Source organism: Chiloscyllium plagiosum, unplaced genomic scaffold, assembly GCF_037043375.1.
Source record: "Chiloscyllium plagiosum isolate Xiang-an unplaced genomic scaffold, Cpla_swu_hap1 HiC_scaffold_39, whole genome shotgun sequence".
Taxonomy (NCBI): domain Eukaryota; kingdom Metazoa; phylum Chordata; class Chondrichthyes; order Orectolobiformes; family Hemiscylliidae; genus Chiloscyllium; species Chiloscyllium plagiosum.
Window position 1 is genome coordinate 18203377 of NW_028270177.1, and position 20341 is coordinate 18223717.

Sequence of the window (20341 nt, forward strand, 5' to 3'; positions counted from 1 at the left end):
ATATTTGAAGAAATGTGTTTATGCACAGTATATCAGCTGGCTTTCCAAAATCACATGACCTGCACTTCTGCTGTAGTGCTTAATTTGTGGCAGCCATTAAACATATAGGCCTTAAGTGCCTTAAAATAGAGACACAGAGAAGTGTAGGTCAGATATTTCATAGCCTGGGTCCATGATAATTGACTGCACAGCCACCAGGGATGGAGCAGTTAAAATTGGGGATGCACAAGGAGCTCAGATATCTCAGGGATTCTTGGGACAAGAAGAGCCTACAGAAATGTGCAAAGGTGAAGGCATGGACAGATTTATAAACAAGGATAAGAGCTTTACAATTTTAAGATGTGTTCATTCCCTATTGTTAACCTTAGTTCTAAAAATATTCAAACATCTTAGAGTAGTCATAGTCATAGAGATGCACAGCATGGAAACTGACCCTTCGGTCCAACCCGTCCATGCCGACCAGATATCCCAACTCAATCTAGTCCCACCTGCCAGCACCCGGCCCATATCCCTCCAAACCCTTCCTGTTCAGATACCCATCCAAATGCCTTTTAAATGTTGCAATTGTACCAGCCTCCATCACTTCCTCTGGCAGCCCATTCCATACACGTACCACCCTCTGCGTGAAAACGTTGCCCCTTAGGTCTCTTTTATATCTTTCCCCTTTCACCCTAAACCTATGCCCTCTAGTTCTGGATTCCCCCACCCCAGGGAAAAGACTTGGTCTATTTATCCTATCCATGCCCCTCATGATTTTGTAAACCTCTATAAGGTCACCCCTCAGCCTCCGACACTCCAGGGAAAACAGCCCCAGCCTGTTCAGCCTCTCCCTATAGCTCAAATCCTCCAACCCTGGCAACATCCTTGTAAATCTTTTCTGAACCCTTTCAAGTTTCACATCTTTCCGATAGGAAGGAGACCAGAATTGCACGCAATATTCCAGCAGTGGTCTAACCAATGTCCTGTACAGCCGCAACATGACCTCCCAACTCCTGTACTCAATGCTCTGATCAATAAAAGAAAGCATACCAAACGCCTTCTTCACTATCCTATCTACCTGTGACTCCACTTTCAAGGAGCTATGAACCTGCACTCCAAGGTCTCTTTGTTCAGCAACACTCCCTAGGACCTTACCATTAAGTGTTTAAGTCCTGCTAAGATTTGCTTTCCCAAAATGCAGCACCTCACATTTATCTGAATGAAACTTCATCTGCCACTTCTCAACCCATTGGCCCATCTGGTCCAGATCTGTTGGAATCTGAGGTCACCTTCTTTGCTGTCTACTACACCTGCAATTTTGGTGTCACCTGCAAACTTACTAACTGTACCTCTTACCTGTGTAAACTTATAAACTGAATCAAATCCATTTGATAACAGATGAATTTTAGAATGGAACACTTTTTCTCTGCCAACAATTCTTTCTGCACCATTCAGCTATACAGTTGCATTGATTTCACATACTCAGTTTCCATTGCATTAAGACATTGTGATAATCTGCGCAAAGTGAACAAAGACAAACCTCAATAACTGCACACCAAATATCAACTTAAATATGTCCTCAAATGCACAGTATCTATGTTGAATGGTTTAACGTTAAGGAAGCCTTAAGGCTTAAAACTCATAAAATACTTCAGGAAAAAATTAATACCTGATCTGCTTCTGGCTTTCTGTTCTGCAGTACAGATCTCTTCAAAAAGCACTGAATAGGCCATCCTTGGCCTGCACTGTATATGAATTATGGACAGACTGAGTAGGCAATGGCAGTAATGCTGAGTAACATGAAAAGTACACTGAGATCCCATAGAAAATCAGCAGGAATTCCCTTTTTGTAATTTTAATCAAATTACCATCACAGTTATCAGATGGGATGAGAACAAGAATGTAATCTTGAAGCTCCAATTCGTGCTTGCTGCCAATGGATCTTTACAAAGTTACATTGATTTCATCAACTGAATTTGTTCGGTTTTAGCTCAGTTGACTGGAAGGCTAATTTTAATGCCAATAGTGTGGGTTCAATTCCCACACCAGCGGAGATAACCATGATTTTACTCTCACCTCACCCTCACTTGAGGTGTGGTGACTCACAGGTTAAATTTACCACCAAATACGTCTCTCTAATAAGGGAGCCACACACGATCCTCCAGAAATTTCATTTCACAGTCAGTGACCAAACATGATCCAACAGAATGAAACTGATTCAGCGCAATTTGAAATTGCCAATCTGATCTTGATCATTTTTAATCTGAAGCATAATAATGTTGCTTTCATGAACAGTGTACATTCACCTTTACTTCATCGTTAGAATGAGGTTTCTGGTACATGAAGATTTAAAAACAAAAGGTACAGCAATTCCAGCACTACACACTGAGTATGTGAAACAAAAATGCTACTTTTACTTTGAGGAAAATCTTATTACCTCTAAATAGTTTGAGTGTTTGTCAACAGATATTTCTGGCCTAGGTTGCACAAAGTCCTAATGCTCTGGTATCATCAAACTGACAAACAGGCTTTCGTCTCTTCTACTCTTTTGATGGGTTGAAAGCAAGTCAAAAGATTCAACAGTAGGGCATTATTTTGTGCACAGGTAATCAATATTCATAAGTGCCAATTCAACTCTTGGCACTGAACGGCACTGATTTGATGAAGGAAATTGTTGAATTGGACGCTGAGTTACCAGCTACTGGCACCTGTGGTGGCTAAAGTGGTGTTACCAATCCTCTTTTCAATGTTAAGTCAGAGGAGCTGTCTAATTATGAGTGGTAGAAGCTAGAAGACTGGAGATTCATAACAAGAAGAGGCATTTATCTGACATAACAAGAGGCGGTTTATTGCATAACAATAGGGACAATTACATTGACCAGGTCGGCATAATTATTGCAAGACTATCACAAGCCAGTGATGACAAAGACTGTGTGATATCAGCACAGTTAGATGCATTGGTCAGAGGGAAATGAGTCTGGTGGGATACTTTCGGAGAGTTGGTGGGGACTGGTTGGGCCAAATGGCCTGTTTCCACACTGTAGGGAATCTAATCACTCTGGGTGGACCTTAATGCAACTTTAACATTAGCTCATTCAGAACCATTACCTTACACTTCAGAATATGTTTTAACACTCCCTAACACTACCTGGGATAAGATTTCCTGCAGTTTCAGCCAATGTTCCTCCCCTCCAAGACAGCAGCAAAAAGAGATGATCTCATATCTCAATTTGTGCGTGGGGGAAGGTGCTGTGCATAAATTGGCTGCTTTGCTTGCCTACCTAGCAACATTGAACAAATTTGGATAAACTGAAGCTATGAGTGTAAATTCTTAATTCTTAACTTCTTCGGGTGGGAGTTTGCATGTTATACAGAGGACTGAAGGAGAGAATGAAATAACATACAATCATGGAAAAGAAAAGGGCTCTTGTGATACAGTAGTCATGTCCCTATTTCTAGGCCAGGAGGCCTGAATTCCAGTCACAACTGTTCTAGGCATGTGTCATAACATTCCTAAATAGGCTCATTAGAAAATATGTACAAAATGGAGAGAGAAAATGCATATTTACAATGATGTAATATTTCCCACAGAACTTAATAAAATAGATTTGCAACTTGAATGAGATGTTTTATGTAGACGTTTGTCCAGGAAGGTAATTGCAAGTCCATATGAAACTATTTAATTGAATAATTAAAAATCTCTTAATTAGCTGGCTCTTTATTTGTCCCTCCAATCAATGTTGCTCCATTGTTGATAATTTTAATCTGAATAAAACCTCAGCTAAGTAATGGTGTTTACCGTTATAACTGCAAATTGTCCATCTTTCTCACTGTTTTGCAGAACAATAACAGAGTTTATTAGCAGCAGAGTCATTCTGATAATGAACTGATTCTGTCAACATCGAACATTTTTATGCGTTTTTAAAAAACGTAAATGCCAAAGGACATCAACTGAGCTAATGCTGCAGCTGTGACTCCGTAATCCCAACTGAGTTAATGGATCTCCCTGAAAGTGTGTGGTATAGTAACAGGCAACAGAAATGCACTGTTATGATACTTAGTACTAAATGACCACCCATGACTATATGATTGGCCTTTATAAGCGATGCCTTGGTTGGGAAATCAGCATCAAAACAGTAGACTTGCCTTCAATCTGTCCTCACTCCATTACTTTTAATGAGGATCCACATTGCACTACAAGCTGAACTCTTAGAAAAACAATAAAAGTTGCAGACTGCTATATACTCATACAATGTGAACACCATCTAATGCAAATAATCACAAACATTGTTTCGGGAGATTAAGCGGCTGAGGTAGTGCCTGTGGAAGAGTGGAAGAGGCTTGCGGAGGGAATTGGATTAAGACGAAGGGTCAAATTCCTTTTTCTGCTGTGTTTTAACTTTTTAATTTTGTCCCGATCATTCTACAAAGGATGAATTTGTTTAGTGGCTCATTCTGCAGAGGCAGTGATGACAGAATCACTGAATTATCATGGTGCCAAAGGAGGCTCTAGTCCAGCTCTGTAACCTAGTGACAATCTCTGGCCTTTTTCCCATATCCTGACACCATTACTTTCCAAAAACCATCCAATGCTCCACTGAATGCCTCAATCGAACCTGCCTCCACCACATTTCCAGACAGTGCATTTCATGCCCTAATTCACGCTGTGCAACAAAAGGGTTTTTCCCACATCACCCTTGTTGGGTTTGCATATCACTTTAAATCTATACCCACTCACTAACTGTTTGTTTTAAAAATTGAAACAGCTTCACCTAATCTCCTCTGTCTAGCTGTTCATGTTTTTGAAACCCTCAATCAGATCTCTCAGCCGTCTCCTCTCCAGGGAGAAGAGTCCCAAGATTTTCAATCTATCTTCAAAATTTGAAGTTTCTCACAACTGGGACAATTTGAGTAAATTGCTTCTGCACTCTCTCCAATGCAAATTTTCTGTTATGTGGCCCCTACACCTATACCCTCCTGTGTCTTGTATGTACATATGGGCAGCACGGTGGCACAGTTGTTAGCATTGACGCCTCACAGCGCCAGCGACCCAGGTTCAATTCCCACCACGGGCAACTATCTGTGTGGAGTTTGCACATTCTCCCTGTGTCTGCGTGGGTTTCTTCCGGGTGCTCTGGTCTCTTCCCACAGTCCAAAGATGTGCAGGTTAGGTGAATTGGCCATGCTAAATTGCCTGTAGTATTAGGTGAAGGGGTAAATGTAGGGAAATGGGTCTGGGTGAGTTGCTCTTTGGAGGGTTGGTGTGGACTTGTTGGGCTGAAGGGCTTTAGTAATGTAAAAAAATTCACCTCCTTGCTCTCGTACTAGTATACTGTCAAAACTACTCCGCATTACGGAGACAGTCTCCATATCGCATTGAGTTAATGGTGATTCTGACAATCCCTGAGCCGGTACATCAGCTCTTATGTTATAAGAAGGAATCCCAGAGCTCCATTTCTGCAGCTACCTAGGATCTTGAACATCTTCCCTTCCATTTCTTGTGTATCCTGCACAAGAATGAATTAGCAAGCAGGTAAACAAGCATTTTAATAATGAGGAACATAAAATTATTGGTATAATGGGGAGGGGGGATGTAGGTTTGCTCGCTGATATCCAGACGTTTCATTACCTGGCTAGGTAACATCACCAGTGGCAACCTCCAAGTGAAGTGAAGCTGTTGTCTCCTGTTTTCTATTTATATGTTTGTCCTGGATGGGGTTCCTGGGATTTATGGTGATGTCATTTCCTGTTCATTTTCTGAGAGGTTGATAGATGGTATCTAGATCTATGTGTTTGTTTATGGTATTGGTATAATCACATATATTCAATCTGAAAATGCCATTACTTTCTTAACATTTTGAATGAAAAGTGAAAATGTATATATAAAATTATAATAAACTAGTTGTCATGATATTATATTATGCACAACTTGGCATTAATGTTAAATAATGCGAGCAACACAAAAGGAGATTCACAAGTGTGTACATAGAATACATCAACACACTTCAGATAGTGCACTTTAGATTTCAAAATGCCAAAAGTAAAATGTATTCCTTATGATTTTTTTTCTGACCTTGATAAATCAGGCCCTCCTGAGGACATTTCCAATCAACAGGTATTTCTTTCAGAATGAGCCTCTTGCTAACTTCAGAATTTACTTGAACTGTATCTCCACAATGAGTACCTTCTGGGGACAGATCCTTCATTCTAAAAGCCTCACACAGCACTTCTACTCCACGCCCTAGACTACTGCTGAGCAGCACCATGGATGATAAGTTAATACATACATGTATGTCAAGTCATGTCACATCATGTCACGTCATCCATACTCTGCCCAAATACAGATCATTGAAAGCTTGTCTGCTGATGCTTCATCCTGAAGCATTCTCTCTCTCCAGTTTTAGTCACTGGTGGTTTGCCATGGTCTGCCACTCTCAGAGACAGTGAGAGGGAGCAGCTTCTCAAGGTTACTTCAGCCAATTGGAAATCAAACCTGAGCTATTGCTGTTATTCCAATACAATCCAGTCTATACTGCCCCTGTATATACCCTTTACATATGAGCTTAAAAAATGTATGTATAACTTAAAAAGCTTAAAAAGAATAAGTATAGAGCACAAGTATATACCACACGCAAACATGTAATACATTACATGTATTTGATCATTCACTCCATCTGAACTTACTGTGACATTACCATATTTTCAGAAAAAGCTTTTCAGTAATGCTGATGTTCTTTGCCAGAAATGAAAAATAATGAGTGCATGTAATTAGGGGAAATATAGAGGAATATAGGGGAGAAAGCACTTTCTGAATCATTCTCACATCAAGTAAGGTTAAATAATGCAGATGGCATTTATACATTAAATTGATAAATTCCTAATCTCGCAAGGAATTTAAGGGATATAGGGAGAATGCAGGTAAGTGGCATTGAAATGCCCATCAGCCTTGATTGAATAGTGGAGTGGACTCGATGGGCCAAATGGCCTTACTTCCACTCTTATTTCTTATGGTGTTATGGTGTTTTATTGAGTAATTTCAATGACAATTTGATGAGCCAACTACTGACCTTGATGAAAGTTGGCCACAATGATCCTTCACTTTTCTGATATTTATTTGTATCTGGTGCTAAGCCAAGGGGATCTCTAGACATCCAACAACAGCAGGGCAAACAGCCATTCACACTGAAGTCATTTCACCAACAGCAAACCACAAAGTAAAAAGCAATGAGTATTCCTCACTTTTGAAGAAACTTACGGAAAGTCATATAAATCATTGGGACTAGACTTGGAATTGAAGCAAAGGTGCAAATTAAAAACTTCTTGAATATCCTTAAAAGAGACCTAAGGGGCAATGTTTTCATGCAAAGGATGGTGCATGTATGGAATGGGCTGCCAGAGGAACTGGTGGAGGCTGGTACAATTGCAACATTTAAAAGGCATCTGAATGGATATATGAATAGGAAAGGTTTAGAGGGATATGGGCTAAGTGCTGGCAAATGGGACTAGATTAATTTAGGATATTTGATCGGTGTGGACAAGTTGGATCAAAGGTTCTGTTTCTGTGTTGTACATCTCTATGACTTTCTGACTCTATGTGGAACTTCTTTGATCAGGACAGAAAAAATTGAGATTCCAAAAATACATTTGAATTTTAGGGACAGTGACTGTTCAGTGGTAGTTCTGTATTTAGTATGCTATTGAAAAGCCTTACACTTCATCCAATATGTTGGAATTTTTTACAGTTAGACTAATATCAGAATAGAACTTGCAGTGATTTCAAATTCATTGTGTTCTGCAGAAGGGCCAACTATATACCCTATGGGGGAATATAGAGTACCTAACAACAATTTTAGTTTGATGTATTGAAATGTATATGCGCAGACTCCAGATGTTGTTGACCGTTTTGCTGTCATTGCTATTGCAAATTCTAGGCTACTGCAAAGCCATCCCACCAAAGATTGTTTCACCAGAAATTAACGGTGCTTATAAAACTAGAATGCACGTGATAGCACTTGGTGGGGAGTTATTCATACTTTACACATGAAGAAACACTGAAGAAAAAAACCAGTGAAAGGGGGAGGGATTGTAATACCAGGTAACAAGATTAATATAGGTAGTGCTGTCAGGATTTTGGCAAATAAACAGATATGGAAATAGCACAAAGGCAAACTCCAGAACAACGGAAAAAGCCCTCGGGAGACAGAATCACAGGATTCAGCACTTCAGTGTTTTTACAGCATGAATTATTAGGTTATTTTTAAACGTGCTGGAAAAAGCACACTGGTTTAAATTGCAATGTAGGCTGCAAAGCCTCCTTGAGTATGTTCTTTTTTCTCCATTTTGGAGACACTTTATGACCAATTGCACTTTCTAAAATCTGCATCCAGTTAAAGGAGACAATAATTACAGATTCAGCCTGCAGTTCTGTCTGACTGAAGGGGCTTGGGGCTGGGTTTAATTTAAAAATGTGTTGCTGGAAAAGCGCAGCAGGTCAGGCAGCATCAAAGGAGCAGGAGAATCGACTTTTCGAGCATAAGCCCTTCTTCAGTAATGAGGAGGGTGTGCCAAGCAGGCTAAGATAAAAGGTAGGGAGGAGGGACTTGGGGGAGGGGCATTGGGATATGATAGGTGGAAGGAGGTTAAGGTAAGGGTGATAGGCCGGAGAGGGGGTGGGGGGTGGAGAGGTTGGGAAGAAGATTGCAGGTCAAGAAGGCGGTGCTGAGTCTGAGGGTTGGGACTGAGAAAAGGTGGGGGGGAGGGGAAATGAGAAAGCTGGAGAAATCTGCATTCATCCCTAGTGGTTGGAGGGTTCCTAGGCGGAAGATGAGGCGCTCCAGGCGTCGTGTTCCTATGGTCTGGCGATGGAGGAGTCCAAGGACCTCCCTCGTCAGATCCACACCCCTCACCAACCCAACTTGCGCCCACACCTCCCCCCTCACTTCCCTCCAAGTCCCCAAGGGATCCTTCCATATCCGTCAGAAATTCACCTGCACCTCCACACACATCATTTACTGCATCTGCTGCACCCGATGTAGCATCCTATACATTGGGGAGACAGGCCGCCTACTTGCGGAACGTTTCAGAGAACACCTCTGGGACACCCGCACCAACCAACCCAACCACCCCGTGGCAGAACACTTTAACTCCCCCCCACCACTCCGCCAAGGACATGCAGGTCTTTGGCCTCCTCCATCGCCAGACCATAGGAACACGACGCCTGGAGGAAGAGCGCCTCATCTTCCGCCTAGGAACCCTCCGACCACAAGGGATGAATGCAGATTTCTCCAGCTTTCTCAATTCCCCTCGCCCCACCTTTTCTCAGTTCCAACCCTCAGACTCAGCACCACCTTCTTGACCTGCAACCTTCTTCCCGACCTCTCCGCCCCCACCCCCTCTCTAGCCTATCACCCTCATCTTAACCTCCTTCCACCTATCGTATTCCCAACGCCCCTCCCCAAGTCCCTCCACCCTACCTTTTATCTTAGCCTGCTTGGCACACCCTCCTCATTCCTGAAGAAGGGCTTATGCCCGAAACATTGATTCTCCTGCTCCTTTGATGCTGCCTGACCTGCTGCGCTTTTCCAGCAACACATTTTTAAGCTCTGATCTCCAGCATCTGTAGTCCTCACTTTCTCCTAGCTGGGTTTAATTTCACAATATAGGAGTGCTGTTGCAAAACAAAATCAATTGCTAATAAACTCACAAGAACTTGCAGAACTAGACTTCAGTAGAAGCTATTGAGGACTTTGTGAAGTCATTTTTCCCACATTATGCCTCATATTATGTTCGAGTAGGGAGAAATTTGAAGCATTTTCTCAATCTTGTCCTTTCAGCTCACATGTTGATTTTGGAGTGCCCAATAATCATTAGGAACAATGATATGGACTGTATGCACAGTGAGATCACAATGTGACTAATTTGTTTCTCATAAGTTATGGAAGGGCATTAAAATCAATCTGAGTCTAATTGCAGCAAGGTGATACGAGGGATCAGAAACTTATTATGGAAAAGGACTTGAGATGCTTGTTATATTGCCTCTGGAACAGCGAAGGTCAACAGGTGATTCAACTTTTTTTTATTATGACACATTTTGGTTGTGGGGGAGTAACATAAGTCATAAACTTACAATTCGAGAGTAAGGAGACAGATCAGCAGAAAGTTATTGACAGGGTGTGATTGGATCACTTTTTCCCACAGAGAATTGTTGAAGGTGATACTTTTGTACTTTTCAAGGGAACATTTGGTGACTATTTAGAGTCATAGAGATGTACAGCATCCAACCTGTCCATGGCGACCAGATATCCCAACCCAATCTAGTCCCACCTGCCAGCACCTGACCCATAACCCTCCAAACCCTTCCTATTGAGATACCCATCCAAATGCCTCTTAAATGTTGCAATTGTACCAGCCTCCACCACATCCTCTGGCAGCTCATTCCATACACGTACCACCCTCTGCGTGAAAAAGTTGCCCCTTAGGTCTCTTTTATATCTTTCCCCTCTCACCCTAAACCTATGCCCTCTAGTTCTGGACTCCCCCACCCCAGGGAAAAGACTTTGTCTATTTATCCTATCTATGGCCCTCATAATTTTGTAAACCTCTATCAGGTCACCCCTCAGCCTCCGACGCTCCAGGGAAAACAGCCCCAGCCTGTTCAGCCTCTCCCTATAGCTCAAATCCTCCAACCCTGGCCACATCCTTGTAAATCCTTTCTGAACCCTTTCAAGTTTCACAACATCTTTCCGATAGGAAGGAGACCAGAATTGCACACAATATACTAACAGTGACCTAACCAATGTCCTGTACAGCTGCAACATGATCTCCCAACTCCTGTACTCAATACTCTGACCAATAAAGGAAAGCATACCAAACGCCTTCTTCACTATCCTATCTACCTGTGATTCCACTTTCAAGAAGCTATGAACCTGTACTCCAAGGTCTCTTTGTTCAGCAACACTCCCTAGGACCTTACCATTAAGTGTATAAGTCCTACTAAGATTTGCTTTCTCAAATGCAGCACCTCGCATTTATCTGAATTAAACTCCATCTGCCACTTCTCAGCCCATTGGCCCATCTGGTCCAGATCTTTTTGTAATCTGAGGTAACCCTCTTCTCTGTCCACTACACCTCCAATTTTAGTGTCATCTGCAAACTTATTAACTGTACCTCTTATGCTCGCATCCAAATTATTTATGTAATTGACAAAAAGCAGTGGACCCAGCACCGATCCTTGTGGCACTCCTGGTCACAGGCCTCCAGTCTAAAAAACAACCCTTCACCACCACCCTCTGTCTTCTATCTTTGAGCCAGTTTTGTATCCAAATGGCTAGTTCTCCCTGTATTCCATGAGATCTAACCTTGCTAATCAGTCTCCCATGGGGAACCTTGTCGAATGCCTTACTGAAGTCCATATAGATCACATCTACTGAAACAGAGCAAGATGTAGGCCGAACGTTAGTGAGCAAAGCAGTTTGATTACACTAGCAATGATCCCACACAGCTATGATGGGCTGAGTCACATCCTTCCTCACTGTACATTGGTGTGGTTCCTTGTTTCTAACCTTTCCTTGAATAGAACCATGCAACCTTATTGAGTAGATAGGGCTTTTGAGTCAAAACGTGTGACTGGAAAAGCACAACCGGTCAGGCAGCATCCAAGGAGCAGGAGAGTCGAAGTTTTGAGCATAATCTCTTCATCAGGATTGGGTACTCAGATACTGCCTGACCAGTTGGGCTTTTCCAGTGCCACACTTTTTGACTCTGATCTTCAGAATTTGTATTCCTCACTTTCTATTTGATACGGCTTTGGCTTGGCATCTCATTGGAATGATGGTAAATAGACAGAACCTTGGTGCACCCTTTATGATTGCCGAGCTCGTCGCTATACCAGCATCAAAATTTTGGAAGACCACAAGTTGTTTACTCGAATCATGCCATAAATCAGAACACAACATTAGACAGTAAATGGATTTTAACGGGCAATTTAACTGAAATGTTTTTGACAGAGCAGTTGACTTTTGGATACTCTATTTATAGCTCTTCAAATATATAAACTCTATCAGAACATCCTTTGGCTGTATAAGGTCCAATGGATTATTTTCAGCCAACTGCATTTCTTATGCTCGAGGCTCAATGCTTTATTGTGTCCAGATTGTCAAAATCTCACAATTACTGATTTTTTTAGCCGACTTGTAATTCTTCTTTTATTACTTATTTGAGGCCTTGAAATCAAATCTTATTAGCATCCATGCACATCAGGTATTTTTAATGAGTGTAGTTGGATGTACATGTTGTTAAAATTATATCATGGATTCTAACAATGCTGAGATGCAGCCAACTCTGATCTCCTTACCTGATAGCCTTTGATTCTCACCTCGTTTATTCCTTTATCAATTTTTTTGTACTTAAACCTGAGGCTATTGATAAATTATACTGGACATGATTCTCCTTTTTTGCAACAAATCCTATATCACCACTATTGCCGTGCTTCCAAAACTGATAAACAATAAACACAGCTGTACTGCAGAGAAATAGTGCAGCAATAAAATATATAGCTTTGGAGCCAAAACCCACAGCTGCAAACTCATTCTGTGCTGATTTTGAAAAGTTCTGGAAACACCAGTGATTCAATGGATACAGTTCAAATCCAGCCGTACGGGTGCACTTAAGTACCAAATGCCTTTGATCAAAAACCTGCTTTTATAAAGCACCTTTAATGCAAGCAAGCAAAAAGCACAGGAATATTACCAAACATAATTTGACAGAGGAGTTGAAAGAAGGGATTTGTAGCTGTGGAACTGAGGGATGGCTGCTAAGGGATGGGTGAGGCCGGTGGGGGGAAGGTGTACACAAATCCAGTATCAGAGGAACAGATCCGAAAGGTGGACTAGTCAGGCAGGAGGAGGTTGACAAGTGCAGAAGGAAGACATGACACCTCCACTTAGCACACGACCAATTAGAAAATGGACGCTCTGCTGTTTCTCTCGAGTTTCAGTGAAAGTCCAGCGTGATATGTTTTTAAAATCTTCAGTAGTTGGATTCCAATTCCCTCAATTCCTCATACGTAAACTTCTCACCTGGATGTTGAAATCATCTACACTCTTGATTTCATGGGTGAAGTTAATAAACACTTGGTAGAAGCTTGGAACTCTCCTCTGCAAACAGCAATCAATGTTCTGTCAATTATTAATTCTCAATCTGAGAGTAATAAATGTCTGCTAACAAAAGATACATAGAGATGTAGAGAACAGAAACAGACCCTTCAGTCCAAATCATCAATGCCGACCAGATATCCTAATCTCGTCCCATTTGCCAGCATTTGGTCCATATCCCTCTAAACCCTTCCTATTCACATGCCCATCCAGAAGCCTTTTAAATGTTGTAATTGTACCAGCCTCCACCACTTCCTCTGGTAGATCAGTAATACATATAAGTAACACCCTCTGCACGAAAATGTTGCCCCTTAAATCACTTTTAAATCTTTTCTCTCTCACCTTCAACCTATGCCCTCTAGTTTTGGACCCCTCTCCCTACCCCAAGGAAAAGACTTTGGCTATTCACTGTATCCATACCCCTCATGATTTTATAAATCTCTATAAGTTCACCCCTCAGCCTCCGACACTCTAGGGAAAAGAGCCTCAGCCAATTCAGCCTCTCCCTATAACTCAAACTATCCAACCCTGGTAACATCCTTGTAAATCTTTTCTGAACCCTTTCAAGTTTCACAACATCCTTCGTAAAGCAGGGAGACCAGAATTGCTCTTAAGGGATATGGGGCTTATGGAATGAGACCACAGAGGCAACCATGATCTCATTGAACGACAGAACAATCTCAAGGCGCTAAATGGCCTACTCCTGTTCCAAGGTTTCTCATACAGGGTGTCTGTATAAGGAGAATTTAATTTCATAGCAGCTGCATAAAACTTTGTAGCCAAAACTTGACGTCCCTTTATTACTACACTGGTTCCTTTCAGCTAGCACAGAATTACTGAAATCGGGCCAATTATACTGTCTTCTCACATCAACCCCTTCACGTTTTTAAGAAAGTATTGTATCATGCACAATAGGGTCTTTTTAATGTTTCTCTTTAAATATATTTAGGAGACATTTAATTATCTTGGGCTTCGGGCCAAAGAAGCTTTGAGCAACACCCCTGGATATTCTCACTAGCACTCGGTGTCTGAAAAACAAACTCTTCCAGGTGGTCTCTATTAGAAGTGCTCCCATGAATGCTGTTACAGAACCTGTACTACACACATCCCCGTGTCTTATAATAAAGGAATATGAGATTGAATGCCTGCTTTAGTTTGACAAAATTAGTTGAAGTTTCAGGCAGCATTAAGTGCATGAGTTGTGTAATTTCTCCCTTTCCTCCCAGATGAACTTTAAGGATCTATATTGGGAAATAGTAAGTTATCTAAGTTAACCTCTTCTGACACATCCCTAATGTACTGCATATAATTATGTCCTCTGCCTAATGATTTTTGCCACAGTCCACTCAGTAGTCTAATGGGTAAATGTTATCACCTAAGGCTGTGCTGAGTTACACAGAATATTCGTCCAGAGGTTTGGTCTGTCCTGACTTCTCAGAACAGAACCAGATATATGCAGGTATAGACACTGAAATCGGAGTCTGTGCCCCTCAGTGATGGACTGCAAATAACCACCAGGGTTCCCACATTTAGTAATTATCCGGTGACTCCCTTTTCTGATTTCCCAGTTTAGTCTCCTTACCTCAAGTAGAAACGATTTGTCCGAGATGGAGTGTGCAAGAATAATTCCTGGGATGAGGGGGGGAATATCCTATAAGGTCGGTGTGAGCCTATAAACCAGTGGAGTTTCAAAGATTGAGAAGTCAACTCAATGGAACACAAAGTTCTTAAGAAGCTTGTCAGGGAGCATGTCATCATTAGGTGTCTGGGGAGACTAAAATATACTCACAGACTCAGAGATAATCAGCTATTTAAGACTGAGATGAGGAGAAATTTCTTCATGTAAAGGGCTGAGAATCTTTGGAATCTTGAGCCCAGAGAGCCATTAACACTTGAACATATTCAAGACAGATACGGATAGATTTGTGAGTGTGAAAGGAATTAAGGGCTAAAGGAATCTGAATAGACATGGAACCAATGTACTCGTAGGGAAGTGTGCTAATGTTCTCGGGTGGATTTAAACTGGATTAGCAGGGGAATGTATTTTATTGCAAGGAGCCTGAGGAGTAAGACAAGTGAGCAAAAGGCAGAGCTAGGCATGTGGACGTATGATACCATGGCATATCCTGACTAGGGTATTCAGAAAAGATGGACAGGGATTAGATGAAGAGGGAGGTCACAATATTGATCAAAGAATCAAGGAAGAGTAGATAGAGTAAGAGAATAACTGAGAAAAGAGTGAGGACTGTTCGGGACCAAAGAGATAATGGAGGTGTGAACTAGAAGACATGGGCACAGTCTTCACAGTCATGAGTGAAAGATGGGATACTTTCATCAGAGAGATGACTCGGATGCACGCTACATACAAACCCATGAGATAAATATGAGATATTCAAAGCTACAGTATCCTGGATGACTAAAGATATTGAGCAACAGGGAGAGGCTGAATAGGCTGGGGCTGCTTTACCTGGAGCGTCAGAGGCTGAGGGGTGACCTTATAGAGGTTTACAAAATCATGAGAGGCATGGCTAAGATAAATAGACAAGGTCTTTTACCTGGGGTGGGGGAGTCCAAAACTAGAGGGGATTGGTTTAGGGTAAGAGGGGAAAAATTTAAAAAGGACCGAAGGGGAACTCTTTTACACAGAGGATGGTGCGTGTATGGAATGAGCTGCCAGAGGAAATGGTGGAGACTGGTACAACTACAACATTTAAAAGGCATCTGGATGGGTGTATGAATAGGAAGGGTTTAGAGGGATATGGGCCAAGTGCTGGCAAAAGGGGCTAGATTAGGTTAGGATAATCTGGTCAGCATAAATGAGTTGGACCGAAGGGCCTGTTTCTGTGCTATACATCTCTATAACTCTATGACTCTAAGATAAGAAAATAAAGAAGAAACACGGTGGCACAGTGGTTAGCGAAGCTGCCTCAGAGTGCCAGAGACCCGGGTTCAATTCCCACCTCAGGCAACTGTCTGTGTGGAGTTTGCACATTCTCCCCGTAGTCTGCGTGGGTTTCCTCCCGGTTCTCCGGTTTCCTCCCACAATCCAAAAAATGTGCAGGTTAGGTGAGTTGGCCATGCTAAATTGCCCATAGTGTTAGGTGAAGGGGTAAATGTAGGAGAATGGGTCTGGGTGGGTTGCTCTTCGGAGGGTCGGTGTGGACTTGTTGGGCCGAAGGGCCTGCTTCCACACTAAGGAATCTAATCTAATCTAAAAATGAGGCAGAAGTTGCATAACAGAATAATAATAGCAATAGAAATCAGGAAAAGTATCTCAGATGCAGGAGAGAGGCTAAGGCTGAAATAAAGAAAGCTAAGAGGAAATATGAGGAAAGGACAGCAGGCTGTGCTAAGCAAATAGTAAAATGTTTTTCAAACATATTAATGTTAAATGAGTGGTGAAGTATAAAGTGGGACCCATAAGGAACAAGCAGGGTCAACTGTTCACTGAAGCAAAGGGTTTGGTAGAGGAACTAAATGAGTATTTTGCTTCTGTCTTTATCAAATTAGAAAATGCTAACATTAGCCTAGTTGAAAATGTGGGTGTTGAGCAGAGAGCAGTACGGTGATAAAGAAGAGGTGCTAAAAAGACTGGCAGCATTCCAGTTACAGAAGTTGTGCGGCTCAGGTGGGATGCATCTAGTTTGCTGAGAGAGATATGGGAGCAAATTGTGGAGCTGTTAACAGAAATGTTCTGGGTTTCTTTGAATATAGCATTAGGCTGATGTGACTGGACGATTGAAAATATGAAACCATTGTTTAAGATAGGGGCAAAGGATAACCCAGGAAACGACCAACCTGTCAGCTTGACATCAATAGTGGGAAAACTGATGGAGGCTGTAATACAGGATAAATAAATATACACTTAGAGAAAATTAAGTTAATATGAGGGTCAACAGGGATTTGTCACGGGTAATTTTCATGTCTGTTCTTTAATGCAGTGACATGGGCGGTGAATGAGGGTAGTGCTGTGGGTGTTGTGTATTTGGGCTTTCAGAAAGCATTTGAAAGGGTTCCACATGGCAGGTTGGTGCACAAATTAGAAATGTTTGAGATTGATGGGTCCTTGGTTGCGTGGATTAGAAGTTGGTTAACAAAGGAAACAGAGGGCAGATATAGATGAGCATTTTTCAGACTGGAAACAGTTGAAAGTAATGTTTCCTAGGGATCAATGTTGGGACTCCTTTTGTGACTAACATAAACAATCTGGATACGGGTGTTGAAAGCAAATCCCTACGTGTGCAGTTTATACTAAGCTGATGAGAATAGTGTACTGTGAGGATGACACTGAGCAACTTCAAAGAGACATGACCAAATTGACAGACACCTGGCAGGTGAATTTTCAAAGCAGAGAAATGTGAAGCAGTACATTTTCTAGAAAAACAAGGTCAGACAATACAGGCTCAATGGTACAACTTCGAAGGGAGTACAGGAACAGCGGGACATAGAACATTGAACATACAACATTACAGCACAGTACAGGCCCTTCAGCCCTCGATGGTTTCACAGGTCGGTGCAACAATCTGAAGCCCATCTAACCCAAACTATTCCATTTTCATATTTATCCAACTAGGGTACACATGCAAAATTCTCTAAAAGTGGTCAGGCAAGTTGAAACAGTTGTTAAGAAGGTTTATAGGATCTTTGAGTTTATAAATAGAGACATAGAGTATAACAGCAAGAAAGTGATGCAACACTACTACAAATCATTTGGAGCATTGCGTTCAGTTCTGGACATTTTATTTGAAGAAAGATGTTAAAGCACCGAAGACAGTGCAAGGGAGATTTACCGGAATGATACCAGGAATGAGGGATTTTCGATACAAGGAAAGATTAGAGAAACCGGAATTATTCTCTTTGGAGCAGAGAGGATTAAGAGGTGTTCAAAATTATGAGTCGAGAGTGTGGTGCTGGAAAAGCACAACAAGTCAGACAGCATTCGAGGAGCAGGAGAATCGACATTTCGGGCATAAACCCTTCATCATTCCTGCACCACATTCTCGACTCTGATCTTCAGCATCTGCAGTCCTCACTTTCTCCTAGTTCAAACTTATAAACAATTTTGATAGGGTAAAAAAGGATATTCTGTTTCCATCAGCTTGTATGTCAGTATCTAGGTGTCACAATTTCAAGATTGTTAGCAAAATAACTAAGAGTGAGATGAGGAGAAATGTTAGGATTTGGGATGCACTGCCTGGTGGAGGCGGTTTCCAAAGGAGGTTTCAAAGACAGCTGGTAATATAGTTGAAAATGATGAATGTATAGGCTACGGAAATAGAGCTTGACAGTGGGATGAACTAGGCAGCTCTTTCAGGTGCCCGTGCAAACTCAGTGAGTCAAATTGCCCCCTTCACTACTGTATAATTCTGATTCTAAAAGCGCCTGTGAACAAGGATCTGATTAGAGACTGGTTAAGGATTATCGGCCTCCTACAGTCAACAGATTACTCCTCCGTATAATGGGCAACCCATAGTCCAAATGTTGTTGCCTTCAGAATAGAAGAATTGAAAAATTGCAGTAAGCAGCAGGAGAAACAGCAGAGTGGCAACTCCTCCTTTTGCTTCAATCAATGCAGAGGGGAGCTACATGTTAAACTCGAAGGAGATGGAGGGAAACGAATGCTTCAATAAAACAACTGGGTTTTGTTTTTAAGAATTAGCAGTTTTTAGAAAGGGGCAGCAAATCTCAGGCTTTTGCTTCAGAAATGTCCCAGAGCCACTAGCTGATACAAAACCGTACAAAATGAAAGTAATACAGGCTCTACCATCTCCCGGCCAGAAAACCCTGTGCAGAAGTGAACAGACTTTCTTATGAATGATGGCACAAGCGGGGGAAGTGACTCACACGTACCGTTTTTCTCTTCTTCAGAGCAATTCAGTGGAACAAAGCAGCGTGCCAATTTTTTTTTTGTTTTGCGGTTTAGTCGAGTTGAATAGAAGGGAAACTGTAGCAGAGATTCATAGGTTTATATTCCACTGGCCTAAAACGTCTCCCGCAATCCAAACAAAGTCATAATGCTCACCCATCCCCCAGGACCTGAGTACACTGTCCGAATACTGCTGGTTTAAAACATGAATAAACATTTTGCAGCAAAGGATGGAATGCCACATATAATAATTTCAGAGGCTTATAAAACGCTATGACTAAAGCTGTGAACAGTGAACACTGTACTGCAATCCAAGAAACAGCTGGGGCCCCAAGTCTATCACTTTATTAATCATGTAGTTAGCTTCAATTCTGCACGCATAATTCCTTAGAGCATGCAGCTCGTGTTTAATCATTTGAATGCTTCTGGTTTTTAGATATATATAACGGTATAAAGGGGACTTAAGCAGTTTTTTTTTAAATCCCCAGATTCGTTTCTTCAGCATCAAGCAGTCCCTTCAGACAGAATGGGTTTCAGTCGGACGTCACAGCCAATCACCAGCAGCTCAGTCTGTGTGGTGTACTGAAAAAAAGGGGCAGAGATGATGAGGCAGAGCGCCCAGAGCTGACTCAGTTTAGCTTCTAACTTCCAGCAGTGGTTCTGTCTGCATGTGCAGCAGGCTCTGAGCTGAAGAGTTCACTTCAAGCAGTCAGTCAGCTGTCAGTCGCTGAGGCAAGGCTTCATATCTCTGAAAGAAAAATCATGGATTTGGAGTCTGGGGAACTGGGTGAAGGAGATCTCTCAGGTAGGATGGGTGTTTTTGCTCCACTTTTTTTTTGGGGAGGGGGTCAATTTGTATAATTTCCACGAAACCTTAAACCTGAAAAGGTGGCAGTGACCTTATGGCGACCTGTGCCCTACCTGTTGCATGGTTATTAATGAGGTCAGACGGCGGACTGGATTAAATACATGGCTGCTGTCCTCTTCTTCACTAAGTAAAATGTATATCCACTGCCGTTTCTAACGTAACAGAAAAATACACTGAAAAATGCACACAGCTCCCTCAGAGGAAGCTTCCGCGGTGAAACTTCACCGTCTCTGTAGTCTATTAATGGTCTATTTTTCATTTTCTCAACTTGTGATTAGTGTCTTACACAGTTCTCAGCAAGTGTCTTTCAGCCAAGTCAAACATAGAATCTGCACAAATTGATCATCAGAGGAATCAGACGGTATGTGTTGGGGGATTTCTAACCAAAAAAAAGTTATGCCGATTCCTCCACTGAATTTCTGAGTTTGGAAAAACTCCAATTCCTGCAGCAGGAGAAAAAAAATGACTTGTGCTTTC

At 41.8% G+C, this 20341-nt stretch overlaps 1 protein-coding gene across 1 annotated transcript in view; it reads left to right on the plus strand.

Moving 5' to 3' along the window:
* Positions 1–19604: 19604 nt before the first annotated feature.
* Positions 19605–20341, plus strand: part of tnfaip8l3 (tumor necrosis factor, alpha-induced protein 8-like 3) — a 61717-nt gene continuing 60980 nt past the window's right edge. Inside the window, exon 1 of the mRNA XM_043677045.2 lies at positions 19605–19801. Coding sequence (XP_043532980.2) covers positions 19759–19801 — 43 coding nt within the window. The 5' untranslated portion in view covers positions 19605–19758. The remainder of the gene's footprint in view (positions 19802–20341) is intronic.